General features: G+C 42.9%; 2 protein-coding genes across 22 annotated transcripts in view; one reads left to right on the top strand and one right to left on the bottom strand.

Moving 5' to 3' along the window:
- Nucleotides 1–375: 375 nt before the first annotated feature.
- On the bottom strand, nt 376–9180 carry atg4c (autophagy related 4C, cysteine peptidase). Its single transcript, XM_060066727.1, has 10 exons — nt 8751–9180; nt 8353–8436; nt 7704–7937; nt 5848–6205; nt 5329–5399; nt 4989–5203; nt 4734–4812; nt 3720–3796; nt 3075–3194; nt 376–2639 (listed from the first exon to the last, which is right to left on the bottom strand). Exons 1-10 carry the CDS (start codon nt 8842–8844, stop codon nt 2472–2474), a joined length of 1500 nt encoding a protein of 499 aa, XP_059922710.1. The 5' UTR covers nt 8845–9180; the 3' UTR covers nt 376–2471.
- Nucleotides 9181–9894: 714 nt separating this feature from the next.
- The window catches only part of dock7 (dedicator of cytokinesis 7), a 61444-nt gene continuing 53067 nt past the window's right edge, over nt 9895–18271 (top strand). For all 21 annotated transcript variants that reach the window (XM_060066399.1, XM_060066398.1, XM_060066396.1 and 18 more), the window contains exons 1-2: nt 9895–10054; nt 15661–15757. In XM_060066399.1, the coding sequence (XP_059922382.1) occupies nt 10017–10054; nt 15661–15757 (135 nt within the window). In that variant the 5' untranslated portion in view covers nt 9895–10016. The remainder of the gene's footprint in view (nt 10055–15660; nt 15758–18271) is intronic.

Genomic DNA, 18271 nt, shown 5'->3' with positions numbered 1-18271 from the left:
AACAAAAGGCGACCGGGCATTCTGTTATTGGCCCTCAGTTATGGAATCCCCTTCCACCCCATATTAAGTCCTCTACCAACATATGCAGTTTAAAGTCTAATTTAAAAACCTACCTTTCTCTGTTGCTTTTAACAACCCCCTCCTTTCCCCATTTTTCTTTTAATCTTTGTTTGAAGTCATACTTTTTCTTTTTAACTTTATTTTCCCTGCTCTTCTCTATTTTGCCATGTAAAGCGCTTTGAGTCAACTCCTGTTGTATTTAAATGTGCTATATAAATAAAAGTGACTTGACTTGATAATGTCAGATAGCTTTTTGTTTTTCTGCGTTATCGCCCATTTTGAACAAAGGTGACCAATATTTATTTCATAATACAGTTTAAGGTTTTCTGTTTAGGACTTTATTAATATTGTAGTTTCAAGAGATTACATGTAAAGCTCAGAATGTATTAAAATACAGTTTTACATTACATGCATCATGTTAAATTTTGTGAATGAATCAGATTTGATGAAGTACAAATCCAGAAATGTGCATCCACTTCCATCACTCATTTCTTTTCAATGTCATTTCCTGATTGTTTTAATGTCAAAAGTAGCTGCCATTGATCGAATACTCTACTACTTATTCACCATGACACGTTAAAGTATCAGGGCGCCATGCATTAGTGTCTTCATTTGAATTGAATAGCAAATAAAAACCTTTATTAAGTGTCAGTGTTACGACCCCCCCCGCGACTCCATTTCAACTCTACAACAGAGGCCGACTCTTATGGATTCCATTCAGAGGAATTTGCTTGGCTGCAGATTAGATTTTTAGGAATCCGCAAATGTCAATGACACTATTGACAGCTGTGTTCAACAGGCCATGTTTTGTCCTTATTGTACCCAATGGGAAGGATGGGCATGTGCTACAAAGCCGTCGTACACGAGTGACTCATTATTCAAATATTCATACATCCCTGTTAATACACAGCCCACACAGCAGACCCTTACAGTGGCCTGTGCCCCCCAGCCCAAATGCCCTTTTATATCCCCCAACAGAGAGAAAAAAAAAAGATACCCCCCCCCCCCCCACCATCACTCTTTCCGCTGACTTCCAACATTCTCTCTCTGAGGACCTGAAGGGTGCCAGTCTGTTACCGTGGGAAACTGAGTTCCCGCCAGTTGTGTAGTCCTTCTAAAAACAACCAGGGATGAGAGCAGAGGACCTAAATGAGGCCTTTATGTATCTCCCCCCCCCAGTGCTATGAAGGAAAAGGGGACAGATGAGGGATTCTTCTTCTGTCCATCCATCCAGTCATCTCTCCCTGACCTCTTGGCACAGAATTTGTAATGTAGAGGAAAACAGACTGTGTGTGTGTGTGTGTGTGTGTGTGTGTGTGTGTGTGTGTGTGTGTGTGTGTGTGGGGCACTGCACACAAGGATATTTTCTTTTCCTTCATAGGCGAACGCCACCGCCACCGGTGTCAGTGGGTCACATAGTATCTGCTCCCTGGTTAATGGGCTGGAGAGACGGGCACCACGTCCGATTAGTTTTAATCTGCTGCTTTGGACCAGATGTGAAATGGAAGAGGTCCCAATGCATTTCAACACACCAGCAACGTTTGCACTCAGGATTGGAAATGAGAGAAACTATGTGTCTATTTATTGTATTTCTTTCCTGCGATGGAAAAGGATGCATGGACCAATTATATAGAAAGGCAATGGTTTTTATCTTATTGAGTTTTTCTGCACAACAGTTTAAAAAGCAATTTCAAGTGCTTAAATTAATCGAGTGTGCATTAAGTATTGCGTCCACATTTAGTATTGTGTCTACATTTGGTATTGCAGTTGCAAATTTACAGCAGAAGATTCAATTAATCTTAAATATTCAAAATCTTAAAGATTTTATTACATTTTTTAAATAACTGGACTAAGTGTTATATATATGTTTTTCTTTTGATATTTTACATTAGTAGCCATAACCTTTCAAACCAAGAAAGTACCCAAAAACAACAACCTTTTTCTCTCCATTGACAGTTGTTTATCAATGTGATTTTACAGTTACAGATATTGTATTGGTTCATATAGGTGTGGAGATGGATATTATTGTCCAGTTGATTGTTAATTGTACGTGTTAGGCATGACCTAAGAATTAAGGTTTACCAAAAGCGGCATCCGAAAAAGGAACATTTTGAAAATATCAGACATAGATACTATTCAAAAGTGACAAGTGAAAGTGTTTTTATGTCTACAGGCGTCTAGGAGTTGACAATATTGAACACCGTTTGCCAATCAGGAATGGGAAATAAATATGCTTGCAAACTATTCTGAACACCTATGCATAACCTGAGTCTCCCATAGATTTTAACAACTCCCTCCATCTCAAAGACGCATCGTTTTAAACACTGTGCATTGGAAGGCCGACAGTTTGGCAAAGTCCCCTGACCTCTGGGGATCAGAGTGAATGGAGTCTGAAGGTCCACGTGGACCCCTCAGAGCAGGACAAAGTCACCCATGCTGGTGGTTGCCCTGCAAGGGTCTCGGATAAACGGCCACTCCCTCTTCTCGGGTGTCAGGCTGCTAGACAGGTCGTAGTCCCGGCCGTGACCCGCCAACAAGGTGAACGCCGGGTACTTGTCCCGCGCAGACGGCCGCAGCAACTGCAATCAGAAGCGGAAATAGTTGTAGCCGGAAAGCGAAAATGTTTCCCTCCACCACCTAGGGAAACTTACCTCTCCACTGCCCCTATGCCTTTCAGTGCACAAGCAGGAAAATTGACTTTTACCACAACAAAATGGAAACTTTACAATGGATTAAAGCATTCAGTGATCAAGGAGACATTCCCCTTTTCATCCTGGCCTCGGAGCCAGTGAACTGGCCAGACGTGATGACAATACATGGCTAAAGGCTGCCACCTGCTGGTTCGTCTTGAGAACTACAGCCTGGTCCCACCTGCGTGGAGATCTGATGAAGAGTCCCACTTTATTGTGTCATTGTCATTTTCTTCATCCTCAGTCCATAGTTGAACATTATTTTGACAAAATGACGACATAGTGAGTGGAACAGCATGTGTGTCTTTTTGTCCTCTCCCTCACCTTGGAAAGCTCTTGGCTGATTCGGTCATAGTCCTGGACTGTCCTAGAATAGAACCCTATGGTGCAACTCGGGTCCATGTTCGCAAACGGCATCTTCTTTGGCGACGGGCAGTGATAAGACTGTCCAAAAATCAATGAAAAATCACCTCAATATATTCATCACATATACATGCAGTGGGGAAACCTGACGGGTCACTGGCTTGTCGGATACACTGTTGTATTGTCATTATTTATCGTATATGGATGTTTCCACTTGTCCGGCATGAGTCAAAAAAGCTAAATCCTATTCTCTGAGCCATTATAATATCCATAAATGTACCCTACTAGGCACGTTGTCAAATTGCATCATTCAACTGAAGCCCCATCGTACCTGTGGTGGAGACGGCGGTTTAATGTGCGGCCCCTAAAATATTCAGGATCCCTCTGCCGCTGATCTCTGATTCACCATATTTCTCTTAAGCGACGGCTACATGCGCTGGAGCAGCGGCAAATAAATCAGCCGCCTGGCACTCGGTAATTGAGTGGAGGGCCGCTTTAAGATTCATACCCTTAAGTACTAACAGAAACTATTAAATTCACATTACTGCCGCGCCTACCCCGCGTGCCCGCTCCCCAAGTCAGCTCGTCTGTGTAATTTCACATTACCTGCAGAGGAAAGGTGCTCTTGCTGACATCCACAAAAGACTGACAGTAATGAGGGTCCATGTAAATCAAGCTGTCGTCTGCAAGGACAAAACAAAAGACAAGTTATTCAAAAACATTGGATGATTAGAAAAAAAATACATAAAAAACACTTTATTTTGCAATTTCTATGCAGAGCAGCTCAAAGTCACCCATTCCGCCAACTGTTAAGATTCTTCCGCGTCAAATTTGCCTCCCGGAAGGTTGTTGCTTTTTACTACCCACCAGGGTGGATTCAATTCTGCATAATCGCATGCGTTTGTACAAGCTCATCCTTCACGTCGGCAGAAAAAAAAGCAAATAAGTGAAAAGACAAGAGAGGAAAAAGAAGAGGCGGTCTTTACATTTTTGTGTGAGGGAATTACTTTTGCAAACACGCAATTATACCGCCGTTCCATTTGCATATGATGAATGTGGGCCGGAGCGGCACGGTGGCAGGCAGAATGTATCGCTTGTCATTTAGACATCACGCCGCTCCGTGTTTCAAATTGGTAAAATGTAAATGGTGTAAATATTGACTGCCAAGATGTACAACTGGAGGTTTCTCCAGGCTGCTGAAGGTGATGAAGAGTGGTTCTCTTTGGATTCCATACTCCGCCCTTACTCACTTCTCCCTCACAATAACCTCATCCACTCACTCCTCTCTGCCTCCACCACCACCACCACCACCACTGGGGCCCGATGAAATGTATGCGCACCTCCTATGGAAATCAATTACAGCCTTATAACTTGGGAGGTTTTTACTAGTGATGAATGAGGAGGCTCGGGAGGGGTCGTTGAAAATAGAGTGAGGCGGCACCACCCACACCCACACTTCTCAATCCGCTTTCCCCATGCAAACAGGAATGCATTAACTTAACTTCTCTCTTTACACAAGGAAGGTAACAGGGTATATTATGCAAAATAATATTCTATTCCTACCAATCCAATCTCTCACACACACACACACACACACACACACACTCACAAAACACTAACCTTGAAATCCCACTAAATAGCGAGCCTGTTCGTGCTTCCCCCCAAGGACACCGATACAGAACTCCAAACTCAGAACGCTCTGTGAGCCGCACAACAGAAACACAAACACATGGACGGATGGGAAAGGGAGACACATCAGACAAGATAGAAACACAACATAGACCATACAGTTTGTTTCTAAAGTTATTCTCTTAGGTACTACAATATGATCCATTCTAACTATTTTAGTCAGGGTTAGAGCTGATGTTGTCTCACCTTGACGAAGTTGAAGTACTCTGGGTTGGTCTTATCCTCACCCAACCGAACTGGGACAAGGATAATGACAGCCCGGCTATCCAATGGGATGGAGGCTGGGCCTTGGGTGTCCAATGGGATGGAGGTTGGGCCTTGGCTGTCGAGTGGGGAAGGATTGCCTGAACTCTGAGCAAAGGACTTTGACCTGTGGATGTCAATGACATCTGCATTGTACACTGAGGAGGGTCAAAGAGAACAATTACAATCCAATTAAAGTAAGAAGAAAACAATGTTCTAATAAAGTCCCACAGAGATGAGGTGTAGAACAATAGCGTGGCATTTTCAAAGCCATTATCAGTACCTGTGCAGTCGTGTGAGACGTAAGCAGTTATGCTGGCCAATCCAGGCTCTGTTGCCTGCTCTACAGCTCTTCTACATGGATTATAATGGAGTACACGCGAGTACACGAAGAAGAGAAGAAATGTGAATGAGGGAGAAAGAAAGAAACAGAGAAGGATTGACATTAAAGAGAGCGAAAAACAAAATGCTTGTCATTATACTTTCTTGAATCAATTGAATGATTGCTGATATACATCTGTCTTGTATTTGAGGGTTCAACAAATGAGAATTTATAATATAATCATCGGTATACCATAAATACATTTATGTTCATTTAAAGTAGTTTTACGTTTAATTTGTTTTATCATCTCTCTCCGTTTTCTTCATAATATGGGGATTTCTGTAATTTTATTGTAGTGATATTGTTTCTGAAACTGTGTGTGCGGTGTGTCTTCGTATTGAAACTATGGTCTCAATCAGAGTGGACACTGTACTCTCAGTGTACTCTCTCTGTGTCATTACCGTACAATGTCAGACTTACTTCAAGATATGTGCCACCACGGCTGGCCCGTACCAGTCCCCAGCCTGCTTGCCCAGCTCCAGGCCTAAGCGGACCAGGCTGTGGAGGCCCAGCTGGGCCCCGGGGCTGTCTCCAAACCAGGACACCAACGTGCGGTGGTACAGCTCCCTCAGGTGGCCGTCGGCTTCCTCTGCAGCCCCCTGGCTCTGGGAGCCGCCCTGGGCCTGGAGCCGGGGCCCAGGAAGGGACCCGGGTCTTTTGGGGTCTTGGTAGCCAGGCAGAGAGGACTCAAGTGTGGCTACCAGGCGCTGGGCTGCCCTGGCGGTCCGTGTCCCTGTGTCCAAGGACTCCAAGTTCAGGGCCTCTGACCATGTCCAGTCTGAAGGGAGGCAGGATAGTGCTAAGCCTTTTCTGATGCAAATATTCCCCAAACTAAATATCTATTTTATCTAGTTAAATTATATAATATAAGATCTAACTATTAGATGCATATTATTAGCTTATCCTAAAGCTATTCTCATCGATGTCTACAACCTATGTAAACATCGTTTGCATTTCAGGCGTCCACACGAATCCTAACACGAAACCGCACAGATCCGGATAGATTTGAAACCACCTCCGAGTGTGGTCAGAAATGTGTGGTTTCGGGCACCGGATTCGCCGGCTCCATCTGGACGGTCAACCGAAACGCACAAGACTGATGCGGTTTCACCAAGAAATCGTCTCCGTGTGGACGGGGCCTAAGTCAGCATGAAGACTTCGACTTCATGGTGTGCAAGGATTATTAGACCATTACGAATCATCACCCATGGAAGTGCATGAAATCGTATCGCTTGACTAGATGGCTGTTGAGCGCGTCTTTAACTCATCGAGTGCACCGAGCAACACAGTCCTCCTCTCACCAAGGCTCCTTTCTCAAGCTTTTTCACAGTTTGAGAAATTAAAGTTTTCACGTTTAATCACCTGCCGGTAACCGAAGCGATCCGCCGCAACGGGTAGGCCTACATGGGCACATTTTCTTTTTTAATCAGGAGCTAATTCAATTATAAGCCTGGATATGTATCACTATATCACTTTTACGTCGGCATGCCCACACAAACAGGGTGGGAGCCCAAGGAGAAGAGAAGGGGAGTGTCTTCAGCTATAAACACAAAGACTGAGAGGAAGAGACTGGGACACTCACATAATGACCTTGCTCCAAAGAGAATGACAGATAAATTGATCAATAAATGTCCCCCAAGTGGCCATTAGTCATTTTATAGAGAAAGAGTTCATTAATGACATATTTCCCAGTTGGAAGTTTTAAATATTGTTTTCTCAATGACTGCATTAAACTTGCAGGGGTCTGCTCCAACCCATCACAGGCTGCATTGAGTAATGCCCCAGAGGATAGTTCTCGGAGATACAGAGACAACTTTCCTTGCTATCAAAGTCATTACATCACACAAAGTCGCCCTTTCCTTCTAGATTTAGAGATGGGACTAGTATGCTTTAGTAATAATAGAGTATACTATGACCAATAAAAGCATATGCTTAAGTTAAATTTAAATTATCTCCGTTAGTACATTGACATGGGCAGTACATTTACACAAACACATGTAAACACCCATGTTCGATCAAGTGGTTTAAATGCATTCATGGAGTATAATGTGATAAGGACACACTTGTGCTTCAGAGAGATAAGGCCAAATTTAAAGAATTTAGTAAATTAAAAAGTTAAGAACATTTCAATGAAAGCCATACGTTTGGGAGAAGTGCGACCATTCCCTCAATAGAGACCCATACATTACCCACAATGCATTTCTGTATTATGTTGTTAAAGAGAGGTAGCCAACAACTATTGGATTGTGTTTGTTTGTTCATGGTGTGTCACTCACCTCTGCCCAGGAAGTGCAGGATGAGGGCCTGAGCCAGCATCATCTGTCCAGTCCTCAGCATGCAGCCCCAGCCACAGTCAGAGGTCAGGGTGGAGCCGGGTAAGGGTGGGAACTCCTCCCTATAGGTCAGCCACACACGTGAAGCAAAGTCCCTGCGGAACGACTCAGCGTTCCCCCGGTGCGGGACTTCATTCCAGGCCTCACGGCCAGCTTCAGCCAGAGTGTCCTCATCCTCTGTACACAAAACAGGGAAGGACACATTTGTGGTTCTTGAAATTCTAATAACCTTGTTTTAAATTTGAAAACAATTAGGAGTTTTTCCAATATTAGTAACATTTCCAATACCAATCATTTTCCTTATGAAGAGCCTTCAGCATCTTTGTTAACGTTTTAATTTCCAGTCTAGATGCCAGTCCAAATACATAAGTCAATGACCTTCACAGCAATACTATATCTTTAAATATGCATAAAGGACAGCCACAAAACCAGAAAAATGAGGAGTAGGATTAAATAGCAATTTCATAGTTGCATGAGGATGCAAAAACATGCAAAGCATTCAATATATTTAATATATTCAAAGACTCTGCAAAGTGCTGACCTGATTGAGACAAACACAGTAATGCGTATTTGTGTGTGCGTGTGTGTGTACCTTCAGCCTTGAAATGGTAACACTTTCCCAACAGGAACACTGGAGAATTCCTACTGAATGAGGTCTTAGACTTCAGCGCCCAACCTACAACGTGTGAAGTTATTTCAGTAGATTAACTATAACAACTGCGAATCTAATTTAAAGACCTGACTCGATTGAAAACAGCTATCTCGATCAGTCTATAATCGACACAATTGAACAGGGTCATATTCTATCTTGGGGCCAAGATAGAATATGGGCCATATTCACTGAATACATACGAGACTACCTCGATGATGTATCCATCGATATTTTACTAGTGCTTGACACCATGTGAATGTAAATTAATGAAGACGTTGCGAATAGACAACTATTAAGACATACTGCTGATGCTGATAGGCAGTATACAGATCACTTACTGTACTTCACATTGTGCCATGCCGACCTGAACTTTGTCTTAAGTTTTTCCACATCCTCGTCTCCTTTATTTTCCATTTCACCACTTAGAAACATAATCCATCCCAATAATAAGCCAACTGCAAGCACGTCAATTTAGACACACAAACAAGCGCATACACACACACACACATATAAACTGTTGTTGGCTGCGTGTAGGCATCACTGAAATCAGACCTTACTCTGACACATTGTTACCGCGTAGGGTCCTCTATCGACCGTATTTTAACAATTGTATTATTTTCTTTAAAGAGATATTGCGAACGGACTGACACTTATATTGCCAATGTTCACATCGCGAGGAAGTACAAATGCAGTATCACTGCTTCTCGCGATTTTTCCAGCGGGCCAAGATTAGAGGCTGAATGTTTTATTTTGCTACTTACGACGAGTGGCGGGGTTTCGCCCACTTCCTGGTCATTTATAAACACTCGAACAAGTCCGCTCGCTTGAGCTACGCTGTACAACAAAACAGGCGCACCACACTCAATAAATGCTGGCTGAGAAAATAAGTGAAAAGCAAAGCGCGCAGTTAAACTGTTCATTATAGGGATGGGTATACCAAATCTTTTAATATTGGTTGTTTAATGCCACCCATTTAATGTAGCTGATGAATAGCATATTAGTGATAGTAGTAATTATATCCAATAGTAGAATTACAATTTGTTGGATGAAATGATACTGGACAAGGACATACATAATTATAGTTATGTCTGGGGACGTTACGCTACAGCATTGCAAATGTACTAAAAAGTGCTTTTCCAGCAACTGACTTTCCACACATCTTTAGGTAGATGAGTCGGCTCCCATAGTGTCCTTTTTCTGCCAGTTTTTTTTATTTTTTTTCTGACACATAATAAACTACAAGCGCGTTTCGGACTTAAACACGCCTCCTATTTATGTAAATGATGATTCTCAAGTGGTATAGCGTCACACCTTTAGTCTTCTATCCCTATTTTATTTGCCCTATACATTTCATAAATAGCTTTAATGCTACAGAACATTGCACTTTGTCATTCATCAAAGCCATGGTGCATTTTATTTAGTAGCTGTAGGGCGTGTGCCCCATAGAACAAGGGTGTGTAGTTCTGCGCACAACTCCAGCAATTACGGTAGCCCATTCCATTCTCCAGTCTTCCCCCAGGATAGCTGGCGATGAGTAGTGAGTGAGTGGAAAACGGAGCCTGCCTGCTTGGGAATCTAGCTAAAGCACATCAGCTGCAACTGCCATGGCTGAACGCCGCGCCTTCGCCCAAAAAATAAGCAGGTAGGACCTAGCGGGCTACACCTCCATGCTTCTATAACAATCCGGGTCGACGTAGTGGTGGTATAATAACGTCATCTGCGGCTGAGCACCGGGGGTTCATGTACCAGCAGAGGCCCAGCCGCCCGCAGAGCCTAGCATTTTCAAGCTAGTCTCCCTTTTAGCCATACGGGGAGAGATGCTCAGCAGTCCCACCCATATACATAACGGCGACCCCAGTGACGTATCGTAATTGTTCCTTTGTTGTCGTTGTGTGGGTGGGTTGAAATTATAACAGGCACACTGCATGACATGGTGGGCGTGTTTCCATAGAATCCGGCAAGGTAAAGTTAGTGTGATTTAAAGGGATTTCGGGCAATAAGCAACCCCCTTCAGCTAACGGTTGCTAGTTTGCTGGGGGGCACTGATGTGGCATAACTTTGCTGTCATGTTTACCAACACCCAGTTGAGACGATAAAGCAGACCATTGTCATGTAGCGAGACGGGCTCAAAGCCTCTCAATAGCCATCAAATAGTGATCTGCCATGCCCCGAGACAGATCAGACTAATCTCTTTAACAAAGGGCATTGTGTGGGATTTGAAGATGTTTCCTTGCAAGTCAATACCGATTAACAGTATTTATGGAATGACAACAAAAAGTCTAGAGAATGTTGTTTTTCTCTGGAATTAAAAGTTGGTGGCAGACTTATAATTCTATTTTTGAACGTTTCTAGAGAAACGGATTTTGTAATTGAACTTTCCATTTGAAAGGTTATTAACTGGTGCTGCTATTGGAAGGAAGTCCCACATCCTTTTAATTATTTAATCTTGCTTGAAGTAGGCTTACAATTTATACAATTAGCCTACTTTGACTTTGTCTATCTATATAATTTTCTTTTAAGCAAGGAAATAACTATGCCTACTTGCTTTAACATCACATAACTGGTTTGATCTCTACCAGAGGCATACTGTCCATGTCACAGGCCAATTAATCCATATTGCCATTATACCCCTTACAGGAAAAGTGGTTCACCACGAACACACCACAATAGAGGCTGAACACAGTGCATGTAACATGCATAGTGCCACAGGGTTGAGATAACATAAAATAGTATAGCTTAAGAAGATGTGTAAGGTTTCAAATAGTCATGCGCGTTTTTACAGCCTCTCTTTTAGATTGCAGGGATCATGATATGATCATTATGTTCCCGATCATGAATTTTTATGAACTGGGGCTCACATTAGTATAATTATGCTTTTCTCTTACAAAACCGGGCCCTGTATACTGTCCGCAATGTAATGTGCAGACTGCTATTTGTCCACCTTGATTGTTGTAGTATTGCATAGGCCTAGGTGTCAAATGCTATTGACTTTGCATTTGGGTGATTTCAACAGGGTCAGATAAATTCAGTGTCAGTGCAATGTCTTTCGGGGTTCGATAACCCCATAGATCAGCAGTTGTTATTTGCTTATCAATTTGTCTGTTGTTTGCTTATCCCGCTAATCGTAAAATATTTAAAACTCTGCTGATAACCTGTGCTGTCGTCGATGTTTGCTATGGCTCAGAGGGCGCGACTCTTCTCTCGAGAAGGCCCTTATTGCATAATGAAGTGATTTCCTGGCGTGCAGTCGAGGCGCACAAAAAACCAGATGGCTACAGCTGCCGGGGCACGGGGGCACTGGAGTGTGTTTCATCGGTCCATCGCTCCGGACCCTCTTCCTTCTCGGAGAGGGAGATTGTGGAGGCTTTAGAGGCCACCAGATCTCCAAACTGTGTCATCGTGTTCTGCCCAGACTTGGCCCTCTCTTGCTGCTGCTCAGCCTTTTCCCCGCTCTGCATGTGATCCTGATGTATTATTCTATCTCCTGCGTAGATTATATATAGGCTCAGCTCAGTGTTACTGGGCCCTCACGGGTTGTTGTGGTTACACTTGCCTCATCGCCCCCACAACTCTCTGACCTCTTGCTCCTCTGCGTCGCTTGGATGTATTATTTGTTGTGTGTTTCCGATGCCTCGGGGGACATATGATGCATTGTCATACGGTTCAATGGCAACAGTTCAAATGGTTTTCCTGCTTGATTTAGACTCAAAGGAAATCCTTCATGTAACACCATTTAATGTAGTGAGACTGTGGGTGTGTAAGTGTTTGTGTGAGAAAGAGGGAATGTGTGTATGAGTAAGTGAAACGTGTCTCCCAATGGAGGAAAAAAACACAAATTACATGATGTTTGAAAAGCCCCGTCCACACGGAACCAATCTATGGTGAAAACTTGTGTGTTTGGGCTGACTGTCCAGACGGATCTGGCGTTTTCGGTGCCCGAAAACTAACTTCTCTGAAACCAGGTCCCAGGGTGGATAAGTTAAGAACGGACCTATGACTTTTCGTGTTGGGATTCATGTGGACGCCTGAAACGCAAAAGATGACATCCTCGCCCCCCCCACCAGCTGGGCAACGTTAGAGTTGATTTGATATTTTATTTTTGTAGCTTTAAATACTTAGTTTGGTAAAATGAAATACTAACTGTACATTAAAAAGTGTTTCTGCTCAAGCTAAAAGCTTTAACGACTGCTATCTCCTCCTCGACCAAAGGGTTGCATACAGCGCGCAGGCTGGATGCGCGCAGACTGGATGCGCTCCACTTTTTTTTGTGGAGAACCAGCGGCTTGAATATGTACTTCAGCGTCTCTTCAGCTCGATGCGTTTTCGCAATGAGTCGGTCTTTACAGAGATATTCCTGAAACGCATTAAAGGAAAACGGAGGGGAAAAGATCGTCCGGAGGGGAAAAGATCAACCGTGTGGACGGGGCCTTAAGTCTATTTTTCTGGGCCCCAGCTCTCCAAGGCCAACCTGCCTCTGTGTGCCCCATCCCTTTGTCTTTATGCGTATTGTGTTATTGAGTGAGCCTATATTTTTCCACTAGCTTGAAGCTCTGTTTTTATTTTCAGTTGTATGCCCTTGTAGTGCAGTGATAAATATTTGGATTCTTTAAATGGCGGATTCTTTAAATTCTTTATTATGGCGTTTTCACAGCAAGTAAACATAGTATTTGAGTTCCAGAAAAAATGTTTTTGAAGCTGTTTGCTGGATATAGCTTTTAGGAAAAAAAATCTTGGGTACCGCTATTCCCCTCTGTTTCAGTCCCTTCAGAGTGCTCTGTTTCTGGTGTCTGTAGCTTTAATGAAAATGAGCTGCTGCCAATTGACCAATGAGCTGTCAGAGTGTACCACAGCATGGAGGAGAAGGGATTGTTGCCGTTTGCGGACTCCTGGAGCTCTATATCTATATGATATAATAATAATAATAATAATAATAATAATAATATTATATATTGGTATTTATATAATATTATATCTAATATCAGGGCCAAAAGCTATGTGCGCCTCGGATGATATTATGAATCATAAAGACTGCGTCTGACATCTGGCACCTCCACAAACATTAAAGACTCGTAGTGGGGATATCTTGGCCATGGTTGAGAAGAATTGGGGGAAAGGAACTTTGTATGAAGGTATTATTGTAGCAAAAGTCTTTAGCACCTTTAACTGCCGATTTTGTATGCGTACACTAAAGTCACTAATGTGTAACAGTAAAATTGAAGTCCTCAATGTTTATTTTGCATGTCTACTCTAAAGTCACAAATGTGTAACAGTACATTTGAAGTCGGAAATATTTTTTCTACCATTGTAAACACTAAATGCACAAATCCTATCCTTTGCATCACAACTTCAAAGAGTGATGCAATTGAAACTTTTGCTACAATCATTGCAGCGCAGTTGGTGCAAAACAACATTCACACACCCGTGTTTCATGATCTGAAAACATGCCCAAAATGTATGCATTCGTAGACCTAATTGTGAACTAATGCATCAGAAGTTGCACATCTTTGAAATATTTCCTCACAAATTAAATGACATAGATCGCTATGTTCAATGAGCATTTTAATGAGCGAGCACAAGTCCATCGATACGGCTGCTCGAATCTGCTGCTACGAGTCTCGGCTGTTGTTTTTCTTGCGGATACTTTTGCAACATGTCTGTGTGGTACATGTGTAGCAAAAGTGATTTGTATCTGTATGAGGCAGAGCGTCCGTGGGCGGGACAAAATTGCAGCAGTAACCAATGAAAGTCGCTGGCAGGGGGTGCATTTTTCAAACTGCACTGGGACCATCCAAGCAGGCCATTAAAAAACATTGAAGGAAACTTGCCGCATGTTAAAGCAATCATTTGGGGGGAATTCAGTTGAACTAAGTAGTTTTATTTGACATAATGTAAGATACCCAACTCCGTCATGTAGGATGCCCTCTTGTCAACTTTCAAGGCTCCAGAAAGTAAGAGTTTGCTTGGATGGTCCCAGTGTAGTTTGAAAAATGCAAAATCGAAACTGACTCGCTCGTTTGGTAACTGTAGACGGGGTACTTTCAGAAAAGCATATCTCAGTCAAAAAAACATGTACAGACTTTTTTCAAAGTTTTTCTGCGTGTTGGAGCACCAGAGACCCAAAACAACACCAAATCTCCAAAGTGTTGTTTTCATAATATGTCCCCTTTAAAATATCGTAACAAGAGTGTTTGTGGTACTTTGAGGCGCAATTAACCAAAAACCTTAAGTAGCTTTGGAAGGAAGTGAAGAAGGATTTCCAAGTTAAGATTAAGTATTAACGTGCATGTAATCTCGCAATCTATCATAGTTATTGTAGAATTGGAACTCATTCTTTCTGTACTGTGTGGTGTACTGTACTGTGTTTGGTATTTTACTGATGAGGTAGGGGGTATTTTACTGTGTGGGGTCTTCTGCTGTATTTGTACAATGTTTTGAATGTATTTGTGTGGAGTAGTTCTTACAGATTTGGATAAGCGATAGTATGGCCTAGAGAGCATTCTAAATCAGGTCAAGCTCTGATAAGTCAGATTAGTAAGAAGGTTATTATTATTTCATCAATGTGACAATAGCAGACCCTTTTAATTAAATTACTGATGCAATTAAATTACTAAATTCATTTTCTTTTTGTTAATTTCCACATTTTAGGAATTAACAAGTTTTGAGAAAAATCGAGAGAAAATATTACAGTTAAACTCTACAATACTTTTTTAGGAAAACTGACAGTAAATGTCAGAGTAAAAGTATCATGGCATTTTCTCACAGGATGTTTATCATCTTCTTATCCTCCCCTCCCCCGTTTGCCTAGTTCTTACATGTGCCAAACTATTTTCGCTGGGCCATTTGATTGAAACAAGGGCTGGGTATCGTGGCCAATTTCCTAAATCGATTTGATTTTGATTCATAAGGTTTTGAATCGATTAATCACGATTAGATTCAATCTGCTCTTAAATACTGAAAAGGGTCAACTGTGTTACAAAATACAAATGTACTTTATTTTTTCACCTTAAACAACAGGTTTTAAGTGCAAACTTCTAAATTGGACTATTTAAACTTTTGAACTACATCATTCCATAACTGCAAATTGCATTAAGGCATTTTTTATTAAAGTGCAAATAATATTAATGGTAACAAAATATCTATCTCATGCCCTATGAATCAATATTGCTAAATTTTAATGAAATCGATAAAACGATTAAATCAAGTTTTTTTTTACCCAGCCCTAGTTGAAACCTTGTCTCTCCCCCACAGGACTGTGGCAGCAGAGGTTCGGAAACAGATCGCTGGTCAGTATGGCTCTCCACAGCTCCTTAAGAACCTCAACGTGGGAACGGCTGCAAGCAACACGGTAGGGTACACGCCCCTGTACCTTAGAGATGAACCCATTCAGCATCCTACCCTTCAAACATGTTCATTCATACTTTAATTGAAACGGTTTAATGAATTTATTCAATCTGATTCTATGTGCTATCCTTCCCAATTGTTGAAGTGGATGGTTGTCTGTTTATTAAATCCATCACATGTCACCTTTTTGTTTAGGCCAACAGCAACAGCCGATCAGATGCACAAAGATAGCAAAAGCACTACCACATCAATATCTTCCCAATTAGAATGTAGTTTACGTTCAATAAGACCGTGAGGGGATTTTTTTTTTCACGTTTTCCTTGGGAGAGCAGGTAGTGTTTCAGAGCACCTGCCACTACCAGCCTCCCGTTGCATCCTCTTCCGAAGTGATTTCCCCCTCTGGAGAAGTCCTTAAAGGTCCCATGACATGAAAATCTCACTTTATGAGGTTTTCTAACATAAATATGAGTTCCCCTAGCCTGCCTATGGTCCCCCAATGGCTAAAACTTGCGTTTGTTGTAAAACGAGCACTAGCTGTTCTGCTCGCCTTTGAAAAAACTGAGGCTCAAGTGCGCTGATTTGGAATGTCTGTATTCATGACGTCACCAAGAATCTCAGCTCCTCCCCTTACTCTGCCTGGCCCGCCCAGAGACGTTGGCCCGCCATCGAGACTCGACCGTGTGAGCGCCACATGTGTGTGTGTGTGTGTGTGTGTGTGTGTGTGTGTGTGTGTGTGAATACACACACACACATACTGTAACACAAGTGTTTCTTGTCGGTTCTTTGACATGTCTTGTATTTCCACAACGAGACTGTTGTGGGGGTTATCTGAGCCATGGTTGAGAAGGAATTGGGGGAAAGGAACTTTGGCTTTGACTCGCTGAAGTACATGAACTGCGACATGCCGCCGGTTGCCGCGAGGCACCATCGCCCGGCAGCGGGCAGCGGGCAGCAGAAGGCGCCCGGTTCAGTCGACTTCAGGTTGATGTGAAAGGGGAAGAACCAGAGACGTCGCAGAACCCGACAAAATCGTTTGTGATTCATAATATCGTCTGGAGGCGCACACAGCTTTTGGCCGTGATAATATGTATTAAATGATATAGATTTCTATGTATTATGATATTTTTAGATATAGAGCTCCAGGACTGTAACGCAAGTGTTGTACACTTTCTTATTATTTGGATAACCGTTCTGCTTTTGGTGTTATGGCGCATAACACGTCGGACTCTCGTCTCTGGTATTTCTACAACGAGACTCGTATTGGGGGTTATCTCAGCCATGGTTGAGAAGGAATTGGGGGGAAAAGAACTTTGGCTTTGACTGGCTGAAGTACATGAACTGCGACATGCCGCCGGTTGCCGCGAGGCACCATCGCCCGGCAGCGGGCAGCCGGCAGCAGGCAGCGCGCGGTTCAGTCGACTTCAGGTTGATGTGAAAGTGGAAGAACCAGAGACGTCGCAGAACCCGACAAAGTCGTTTGTGATTCATAATATCGTCTGGAGGCGTACACAGCTTTTGGCCGTGATAATATGTATTAAATGATATAGATTTCTATGTATTAGATGATATTATTTAGATATAGAGCTCCAGGACTGTAACGCAAGTGTTGTACACTTCCTTGTTATTTGGATAACCGTTCTGCTTTTGATGTTATGGCGCATAACACGTCGGACTCTCGTCTCTGGTATTTCTACAACGAGACTCGTATTGGGGGTTATCTCAGCCAAGGTTGAGAATGAATTGGGGGGAAGGAACTTTGGCTTTGACTCCCTCAAGAACATGAACCATGACATGGAGGAGAAAGGGATTGTTGGCGGCGAATGTCTCCCGCTTGAGACCCGCTGAGGGACCACTGCCGGAGGCGGAGGTGCCTAAGCGCTGCCCGGCAACGATCCCTTTCTCCTCCTTGTCGAGGTTCAGTCTACTTCACATTGATGAGGACGTTGAAGAACCAGGAACGTCGGAGAACCCAACGCGGTCCTTTGAGATTCATAATATCGGCTCACACAGCTTTTGGCCGTGATAATATATATTATATGATATAGATATCTATGTGTAGGCTATATGATAATATTTAGATATAGAGCTCCAGGACTCCCGTGTGTTCTAGAATATTTACAGAACACGGCTAAAGGCTGTGTGCGCCTCGCCATTGCGATACATCCACTGTAAACAGAGCGCATGGTACCGTGGCTGTAAGCTGCTCAGGGCCACACCCCCACCCTCCTCCTTGACCCGCCTCGCTCCTCCTCATTTGCATTATAGCTACGGACACCAAAACAGCGCATTTGGGGGAAGCTCAACGTGCGACTGGCTCGGAGTGGCTGTAACTCTGCACCACGGCTGAATTTCAGGAACGTCTTTGAATACTGTGTTAGTTGCCCACTAATACCTATATTAAAGAATACATTAAATAGCATGTCATGGGACCTTTAATAGGGTGGCTGAGGAGAAACTTGCTTGCAGATGAAACGTGTTTGTTGAACCGCTACACCCTCCGGGGCTCTGCTGTGAAATC

This window comes from Gadus macrocephalus, chromosome 12 (genome assembly GCF_031168955.1).
Source record: "Gadus macrocephalus chromosome 12, ASM3116895v1".
NCBI classification, from domain to species: domain Eukaryota; kingdom Metazoa; phylum Chordata; class Actinopteri; order Gadiformes; family Gadidae; genus Gadus; species Gadus macrocephalus.
The sequence above is the reverse complement of the archived record's forward strand: the minus strand, read 5'-3'. Positions and strand labels throughout refer to the sequence as shown.

Coding starts and splice junctions, on each gene's coding strand:
- atg4c (XM_060066727.1), bottom strand. CDS start 8,844: ATGTTTCTAAGTGGTGAAATGGAAAATAAAGGAGACGAGGATGTGGAA. Junction 8,437..8,750: donor ATGGCACAATGTGAAGTACA/GTAAGTGATCTG, acceptor CACACGTTGTAG/GTTGGGCGCTGAAGTCTAAG. Junction 6,206..7,703: donor CCTGCACTTCCTGGGCAGAG/GTGAGTGACACA, acceptor GCCTCCCTTCAG/ACTGGACATGGTCAGAGGCC.